We start from the raw sequence: 10,000 nt of genomic DNA, 5'->3' as shown, positions 1-10,000 counted from the left end.
TCATCATCCAATCAGAGAGGAGCAAATGGCATGACAGTTTCTGGCTGGCACATAAGAATCTTGCTACACATTCCTACCGCTCTAATACTGTGGGATTTTGATTTTCTTCGAGGGCTAGCTCCGGGCTGTGTGGATGGATTTTCGACTGGAAGGTACAAGGAGAATTGTGAATCTTTTGACCTTTATGCTGCGAAGATTGAAAGTGGAGCGATGCAATTTTCGGGGGAAAAATCGTTCCGGCGCTGGAACAAGGATTCCACCCTTTTCCTTCTACTATAGTAACAGTCAATGGCGAACTCAAAATCATTCAAAATCGCTCAAAAAACCACTTTTGAGGCAAAAGGACGACTATATACCACAGCTAAGGTAATTCAACGTTTATTTATCACTGATTTATATACAAAGTTCGCGATACATCGCTATATAGGTGAGGCAAATGGTAAATACAGTACATTTATTACAAAATAACAATCGGCTACACAAACAGATTGTATGGGCCTCCTGTGTCTTTTGGCTCAGCATTTTAGCAAATTCAATTTTTTTTTTTAACAATTCCGTGGTCCTCAGAAATTTCTTTACAATGTGACATTTTCCAGGCGTGAATATTCAAGAATGAAAATTCTTCTTCTTCTTGGCGTTGATCAGCTTTCACAGATTTCTCGTACCCTGCAATCAGGTATTCTTTTTGTCCTGAGTGCCAGTAGATTACTATCATGGTGTGACGGATTTCTAAACAATCTAATCAATTTCAGGCCGTGAATATTATTTTCACTCCCAATTTCACAGCGAGAAATTTAACCCTTTTTTCATGCCGTGAATACTATTTTTCCCTCCAAATTTCACAGCGTGATTAGTTACACGCCAAGAGTGAAAATTAGTTTCTTGCAAGTCTCTTCGCATTATTTGCAGTCCGCTTAACAGCAGTTTTCTCTGGAAAAAACAATGTAAGTGTACATCACAGTCCTCGTTTTTGCAGGTTTTGTTATTTCTTTATTCTGATTTTCCTTAGTCGCATCTTGTGACTTTTTTGCTCTTTACTGTTTTAGTTTCAACCAACAACGTTTGTATCCACACTCTTTAAAACATGCAATTTATTTCAAAACCAAGCACGTCATTTACAATAAATCTTCATTCAAGTTTGGTTTGTGGTGTTGTTTTTAAAGGCCAACAGACTTTTAGGCTTGTTGCAGTTTTAACGTTAAAGATTGTTGGTGAAATGTCGTTTTGTTATGAACACCGAGTTAGAACACCAGTGCGACAACCAAACCGTTTGTTGGGTTTTCAAGCATCTGACCTGGAAACACTTTGTGTAAAGATCTGGTCACCTATCTACTGTAACCGGCATTTCCAAAAATTCTGGGTGACAACGCCATTAATGAGGGTCAACGCTATCTTGAAAACAAAGGGAGACAGGTTACTGTGTTCTGTCAGCAGACATCGATTAGATAATTCATACTGAACACAAGCTGTTAGTAGAATCACTTCAAGTACATTTGGTGGTGAATCCCGAAGATTCAATTAGTTGTGCTGGCACGCCAATTCCTTCTGGTGCTTCCAAGGTTTCAAAACAATCAAGTCGAGTAAGTTTGCCTGGTGGCCGTGCTTCATCAGTTGCAGCCGCGAGAGCAAAAGAAGCCACAAGAATTGCTGCGTTAAACACCAAAATTTCTATGCTCGAAAAGTACCAAACACTCGAAGAGAAGTTTCCTTTACAACAGGAAGAGTTACCCCTTAACCTTGAAGCTGAATTGGTTAAAACAACAGCAAAGGAGAGGCTTTATGCAGCAATGTCCCCCCCATCTCTACCGGAGGTGAACCCTTTAAAATTGGAGACGAGCTCCAGGATCAGGATCCACCCCTTACTAGTTTGATTATCAAGCGCCTACAGTCAGTGAAGATCTGAGAAAGAAAACGATTGGTTTGCAGTGGCAGGAGACTGCTCTTCAGTTTCAGCAGAATAGAAAAATGGAACTCCTAGCGCATAATCAGAACAAGAACAAACTTCCGCAACCCCGTTTTTCTGTGTATGACAGAAACCCTATTGAGTACCGCACCTTTGCTTGCACTTTTGACAATTTGGTTGAATCCAGAACATTTAGCAGTACTGATACACTCTGTTACATTGAGCAGTTCACTGCAGGGGACGTAAAGGAACTTGAAAGATCTTGTCATCAATTACCAGTGCAAGAAGGTTACGATGAGGCTCGCTGGCTTTTGAGAAGGAAGTATGGTGATGACTACCGCATAGCATCCGCTTATGAGATGAAGGCCCTCCACTGGCCGAGCATAAAGGCAGAAGATGGTGTGGCTTTGAGTCGTTTTACAGTCTTTCACACAAGTTGCAAGAACACATTGGCAGGTAGCCAGTACATTTCTAAGTTTGACCAGCCAGGAAACATTCAAAAGTTGGTGCTCAAGCTTCCTTACAGCATGAGAGAAAGATGCTGTTGTTTAGCTAATGACATCATGGACAGACAGTTAAGGACAGTGCAGTTCAGTGACGGCATTGCTCTTGGTGATCGCAAAGCAAGAAAACTAACCAACCCAGTCTTTGGCAAGATATACGATACCATAAGATCGGCACATGGTTAGCAGTCCCACAATAATTACAGCAATGGCGAACAGAGAAACACAAGAAAATTTATGCAGAAGTGAAGCATCTCAAATTTACATGACAGAGGAAAGGAGAACTGAGAGAACTGTTCCCCTGGGATCACCGAAATGAAAAGAAAGTAGTGAATTCGATGCGAGCAAGGACCAGCCAAATCTACCAGATTTTGACATTTTCCCTTCCGAGATAAACGAGACAAAGTGGGGCAACATCAGTTATCAAAGCCTAAGTAAGGATATCAACAATATTTACGATGAAATTGTGCATTTTAGAAAGAACATTTTCAACAATCCGTTGGGCAGGGCGGGAAAGATGTTTATCGACAAGTTGACTTTCTGGCGAAAACAGCTAAATTACGAATTACAACGAGCTGAATTCGATCCACACTAAAAGCATTTATGGTGCTTCCATCCCTGATTCTCCAGAAACCATCAAGCACGTCGAAGAGCAAGGAACACAGCGCAGCGATTGAATGCAGACTAGCTTTCTGGAAACAGGGAGATCTAATCTCTTAATGAAATAGTCCGGTCTGTTAGGCCGAAAATCGTGACAAATCGCGTAAAAGCACCAAATTAGGTACAGATGTTCCTTTTGACGTAAGAGACAAATTTAGAAGGGGTGCCACGTGATTTGGATTTCTGGGGGGGCATGAGGCTCATAGAAATTACACAATACTCAAATGCTGGCATGAAAGCGAGGCTGTGGCATTTAATATGTTTGTTACGTACCAGGTTTGACAAATGCCATTGTAAAATGACTAAACTACATTATTCAGACTCGGTTTTGTGTTTGTGTCCATAAAAGGTCATTTGCCTTGATCACGTGACATTCTTATGATGCGTTGAGCGCACTTATATCAAGGAGTGTTTTTGTTGCGTTTTACAAATTTAATTTTTAACATTTTCGGCTAGATATCGTAAATGGTTGTTATTTGTTGCTCTATTTTTAAGGATTTGTGTTCTGGCAGCCTCCAGAGCAACTACATGGTAGATTGGCTTTGAAACATTTGCAACGACCACTTTTGCAACCTTTCTTACATCCACACTTCAGCAATTTATTGCATGCCTTAGAGGCTTCTGGAAGTACGGTCCAGCAGGGTCTCCATCAATTGTTCTCCATTTTCCATCCAAAATCAGACGGGGATGGGTAAAATTGTTGCTCATCAAGGGACGTCCAGATGCTTGCTTGGTAAAGAGCTCTGTTAGAATGATTCAACAGGGCATCCTAACAAACAATATAAATTATATATAAATTCTTTACACAAGTATAATTTTAAACAAACGCGCACTGCTTATTTCCACGTACTTCATAAATTAAACTCTCTAATAGCCCAAGTAGAATAACTATAGGTTCAAGTCCAGCATAGCCTTATGATAGGCTTTGGTTAGTTAAAATAGTGGATTCAATACAAGAAAAGGTTGGGTTAGTTGAAATGTTTCTAGTCTTTACGCTGAACTCTCTTTTTTTTTTCGCATTGTCCTCACAGGTGTTTACCTATCACAAATTTAGCCTATCAAACACAAAAACAACTAAAAATTCGTGTATGATAGGTAGTTACCTCTGTTGGGGAAATGTTTTCTAGCGCCTGATTCTTTTTTGTGAAGAGTTCTCGTCGAGCAGTGTTCACATCGGTAGCAAGGCTGGTCCTGTCATAAAGTATCACCACAAAGCGCTGAAGAACATCAAATACAGGAGTGTTGATCTCAAGTGGAATGAAGGGGCTATCGTTCACAAAACAGAAAGCCTCTGTGGCTTCAGGGTACGCTTTCCAGGCCTCCCACGCAGATTTCTTTCCTTTCCCCAGGAATGCTGACATAGTGTCGCAATCGGTAAACGCGTGAAAAAATGGAAGCGCACGGCATTTCTCCTTGCCCAAATACTCACAAATGGTGTTAACAGAAAGCAGCTGAAAATTCTTTCCCTTCCCAAAGGCGACCCAAAAGCTCAATCCAGACCAAATTGAAGACAAAGTGTGGAACTGCACAATTAGAATGACAAGAACATCTGTGTCAACAGTGCGAACCAAGACACTTCTTCCCCCCTCATCCAAAGAATCCTCCTGTCTGCTTCTTCGTGGTTGCAGCTACGCATTTGGTTCCTGGGGCAACTTGAGATGACGTTTTCACCTAAAATAAAAGACGATACAATCAGTGTAAGTGTTCATCAAGACTTGATGGACATAAAAAAGAAGTTTGAACAGTGTCTATATAATCCTTCCCAAAACGTGTTTAGCATCTTACCTGAAGTTATGTAGACAACTCTGTCAGCTGGAAAGGAAGCTGTTTCAACTTGCTTGGTTAAGAAGTCGAACAGTTCCTTCTTGTTACAGGAATCTTCAAGAAATGCCTGCCAGTTCTGAGATAACTTGACATGCCCAGCTACCTTTCATCTCACGCCTTTTCCTCTCTTCTCACGGGCAGATCCTTTCAGACTTGCCACTCAATATTCATCCCACACAACATCAATTCGTTTGGTACTCTTCAAGTGGTTTTCCAGGAAAGGTAAAAATCTGGAATCTGCATATTCAGAAAACGTAGCGACAGATGAAACTGGAAGTGCATGCACAATAGCTGCTCCATCAAGAACTTTGACATCGTAAGATGCTGGTGGTGGAGGTGGCGGTGTTTCTTTTCTGACGCATGAAATCAAATCAGACTTTTTCCCGAATCGGAGTTTGCCAAACTCTGACAAAGAAGGTGGATACGCCTGATTTTCATGCTTGGAGAACTCTTCAAGATCTCCGTCGCACTGTTGGCTGGCAATATACAACGACTGAAGAGGTAACGGTCACTTGTTACTGCTGTCAACTTAAAGGACGCTTTGGAGATCTGCTTTGGCTGCTGGCGCTTGAACAGTGGCAAGGTATTCTTTGAAATCGTATCGTGAATCGATACAGTCCTTTCATCAATGACGTCTTTTACGAATTTCTTGTACTGGCGTAATCCAAGTTCCTGTACTCTATGCACAGTATCCATGACTGAGGCATCTGCGCAATTGAAAAAGTGTTCGATGACTTCGAAATGACCCGGCATTCTCTGAGGATTTGTTGAACAGGGCCTGGTAAGCACTTCATATCTTTTATGTGAATGGGTAGCCACCTTGCGTAATTGGTGTGATCAAGAGCAAAGGACCAAGGAGCAAGAGATTCCAAGGATTCTATGTACAGAGAGAAGTTGTTTTCACGATGTGCTTCCACGAATGCCAGTACTTTGAGTTCCATTTGCATGATCATGTCCCAAAACTTGTATGTTGGGCTGGTCTTAATCATTCCATTGTGCCACTTCTGAAACTCCTCTTCGTCCTGTTGACCGTTTAGTTCCTGAAAGGCAACATGCTGCAGTTTATACAAAGCTGCTGCGGTTACCTGGTGGGCGCGTCTGGTTTTCATCAAATGCCCTACCTTAAGGAAGGAATCTGATGTCCCACTGGATGCTATCCCTGCCTCAGTTAGTGCTGTAGTCTAGCCAGATAAAGCTAGAAGGTCACCACACATGGTCCACAGCATCATCTCAATGTGTAGGCCACCCAGCATGACAACGTGAACATTTTCTCTGTGTGTAGCAGGCCAGTTCCACTGAACAACTTTTCCAATGGCAAAAAGAGGCTGGTCACAGACAGTGACAGGAATTTGCCCAGGGTTAAGAAATTCTGTTGCCTTCTTAATCACAGACATCCCATGTTTCATCATGGCTACTGTGGCAGCCTTCTCGTAAAACAATGGCAACAAGCTACCCAAGCACGGCAAGGGGTTGGGCAGTTCAGTTACAGATGCGTGATAAGCAGCCCATGAAAGATGAATATCTTTGGTAAGCTCCTCATTAAGATGTTGTTCACAGTGCTTCGACCAGTGAACTTGTTTTTCAATGGCAATACACAGCTGATCCGTGCTTTTGGTCTCCACACCTGCTTGACTTGTGGCAGGGACGTTTACTTCTGATGTTTTTATAGAAACAGGAGGAACTGAGGAATACGTGTCAGGCAGTGTGATATCTGTTGAAGCGGACCTGGCTGAACAAAGATTAATCCTTTGCACTGCTGGTTGGCTAACGCCTGAATCTTGCTTTGGGAACTGGAACAAACTTATTCCAGTTCCATGAAATGAGCCCTGTGCCGTTGTTGAGGATGGGTCATGATCAAGATTGTCAATAGCTCCAACGGTGAACAAGCCACTTTGTAAGGAAAGAGGGCAAACAACACCAAGAGACTTGAAATGGTCGCAAACAGATGTCGCTAAATTGTTCACGATATTATCGACCCTTTGGTAACTCAACCTTAAGCCGAGTTCGTAAAGCTGTTTGACAAATTTCTTACTTCTTGTTTGCACGTGCACACTCATTCCAAGGTAAAGAGGCAATGGTGGTTCCCGATCTTGATTATGACGATCACTCTTAGTGGCCAGTTTCTTCCTGTCGAAAATAATAAGCTGAGCAATGGTTATACAAGGTTGGGATTCCTGAAAATCCTGGCTTTCAATATTTGGGCCATTGAGTAGCATAGAAACCAAGCACATTAAGCTTGGTGCTACTGATTTGAGCTGTCTCTGGTAAATTCCCCAGTGAAAGAAAACCCAGGCATTTGGAAGACATCGTTGCGGATATATTTAGCAACCTTTACAAAATTGAACGCTTCTTCTTCACAGTTATGCTTTTTCAGGGCATCTTTCAAAAGCGTCTCTATGCCTTGGTTAAATACCAGAACCGTGTTTTTGCCATCAGTTTGTTCCTGGATCGTGCCATGGTAATGCTCTATGATTCGATTCTTCAAGCGGGTCTTGTTGACAGGCTTATCAACGTTAAGGTTAGGAAGACGTGAAACATAGAGGTCGTGAAGACTCGACAGCTTAAACAAAAGAGTTCCACCTTCAGCTGAACTTTCCATAAACGAAATTAATTCGGCAAATGTACGTGCTTCTGCCGCACTATCATCATTGGTGGTGGTTTCAGTTTCACTACAGCTTTTAACATATGCCATGTACTTACGTTTATATGCAAGCATACAACGCGAATGATATTTGGCTTCAATGAAACATAGAGGTCGTGACGACTCTACAGCTTAATTAAACAAAAAAGTTCCACCTTCAGCTGAACTTTCCATAAACGAAATTAATTCGGCAAATGTACGTGTTTCTGCCGCACTATCATCATTGGTGGTGGTTTCAGTTTCACTACAGCTTTTAACATATGCCATGTACTTACGTTTATATGCAAGCATACAACGCGAATGATATTTGGCTTCAATTGCAACCAAATCCCCTGCTGCTAATGTGGCTATCACTTGAGAATCTTGCATTTGAACGGCCATTTCGTTAACATCTCTGTCTACTTCAAGGGTTAGAACCTGGTGAAGGTCGTTTCCCTGTTCATCTCAGAAGATACATACATTCTGGTCTGAGACCTGCCTTTTCGCTTTTTTGGCCTGCAAAGAAGAATCTGTGTTTACCATACTCTTTCTTTTGATTTTCTGTTGAGCCCTCTCAAGCTTCGAATTAGCAAACTTCAGGTGACATGATTTATGCCTGACTGCCCTGTAAGTGCAAAGTTCCCCAACTGATATGTCTTCTTTTAATTTTAATTCCACAGGTAGAGAACCAATTTTTCTAAATTCGACAACATTATTTAGAAAAGAGTGATATGCCTCTATGCCAGCACCATCTTGAAGACTATTCAGTGGACACTTGAAGGTTCGGGTTTTTCTTTGGCTTGGCAGATTAAACACAATTCCCAATCCATTGTCTTAAAGTTAAGAAACAGTTTTTATTAGAGTTAACATGACAAAATAATCATGGTTTTGTTTTAGAGCTTTGTTAACTGAAATTTCAGTCTGAACTAAAATAAATTGAATGGCATTTTTGTTTTATCCGTCATTGTATCTTTGAGTCCGACAACCATTGAATAGTTAAACACGCTCCGCTTGCCAGATTTGTGCAACGCAAAAGTATAAACTTTGAATGAAATTTTGTCACTCCATAATTTTTCGTTTAAATCAAATAATAAACCTACGTAAACATTTCCTTCTTGAACCATTTTTTTTTATAACATCTGGTGATTTCTCACAGTTTTCCATTCATCTCAAGTTATAACACTTATTCAGAGTAACTCTTATTGAACACCGGCTCACATATACGGATAAAAATAAAAATCACTGAACTCTTCGTTTTTAAAAAAACAACTTGACTTTGTTTCACATCATAACAAAATGAATTTTACCTCATAGAAGGATGGAGTATAAAACATGAGTTGATACTTACAGTTCAGATGGTGAAATTCCGTGTAAAACAAGAAAACGTACCTCTCAACAATTCCAATGTCACTCCGGTCACTGGGAGGTAACGCGCATGTTGTATGGAAACACCGCTGGTTTTTTATTACCATTTATTGTTAAAGAAGTGCCGTACATATTTTTCATTAAGTTACAACAAATTTAAATAAAAAGAACTTAGTAAATATCTTCTCGCTAAAACATTAATATCATAAAGGAAGTGAAATTCATGTGGAATTGAGCTTTATAATGACTACGAATATATGTCGTACATTTGACCACAGCTTATTAAATTTTCATACTTGGTCTTTATTTTACCTATACCAACACTTACTTCACACTGTAATCAACAAATTAAATTATTTCATAGCTCATAATGGCCCGCTGCTTTTGACACACCACAACTGAGACTTACTTACAAAAAACCCCCCTCCCTTCCCCCGTGAGGTATTTTTTTGCGGCACCTCTTCTGAAATGATTAGTTATACTCTAAACTACATTTGTGCCAAGTTTGGTGTTTTTACACGTCTTGTCACGATTTTCGTAATTTTTCGACCTAACAGACCGGACTAAAAGAAGTGCGATTTATACAAGAAAAGTTTGCATCCTCAAGAAAAGCCAAATCAATTGAAGAAATATCTAAAAATATCTAAGACTCATTATGCAAGGGAAAATAACCGCAGCGATCAAGCTTCTGGATAGAGACAGTAGCACTGCACTTGTCACGCGTTCACAAGAAGTCTTGGAGGAGCTGGAAAAAAAACATTCATCAGCTGCTGAAATACGAGAGGAATGCCTTCTGAATGGCCCAATAGATCAAATTCCACCTAATATCTTTGACCTAATCAACGAGCAAATGATCTACAATGCAGCACTGAAAACCAAGGGCTCCGCTGGACCGTCAGGAATGGATGCTGAGCTGTACCGCAGAATCCTGTGTTCTAAGAATTTTGCCATTGAGGGAAAGCTGCTGAGAGAAGAAATTGCAGTGATGACCAGGAACCTGCTGAAGTCATGCTATCATCCGTCCCTGCTAAAATCCTAGACATCGTGTAGGCTCATCCCACTAGATAAGAACCTAGGAATTCGACCAATAGGAGTGAGTGAAGTGCTGTGGCGCATCATTGGCAA

General features: G+C 40.8%; 1 protein-coding gene across 1 annotated transcript; it reads left to right on the top strand.

The window, feature by feature from the left end:
- The first annotated feature begins 1,965 nt into the window (after window positions 1-1,965).
- LOC138005397 (uncharacterized) lies at window positions 1,966-2,592 on the top strand. Its single transcript, XM_068851632.1, has one exon. It carries the CDS (start codon window positions 1,966-1,968, stop codon window positions 2,590-2,592), a length of 627 nt encoding a protein of 208 aa, XP_068707733.1.
- The last annotated feature ends 7,408 nt before the right edge of the window (window positions 2,593-10,000 follow it).

The sequence above is a fragment of the Montipora foliosa genome, chromosome 6 (genome assembly GCF_036669935.1).
Source record: "Montipora foliosa isolate CH-2021 chromosome 6, ASM3666993v2, whole genome shotgun sequence".
Classification (NCBI taxonomy): Eukaryota; Metazoa; Cnidaria; class Anthozoa; order Scleractinia; family Acroporidae; genus Montipora; species Montipora foliosa.
This window is presented reverse-complemented; position numbering and strand designations above follow the sequence as displayed.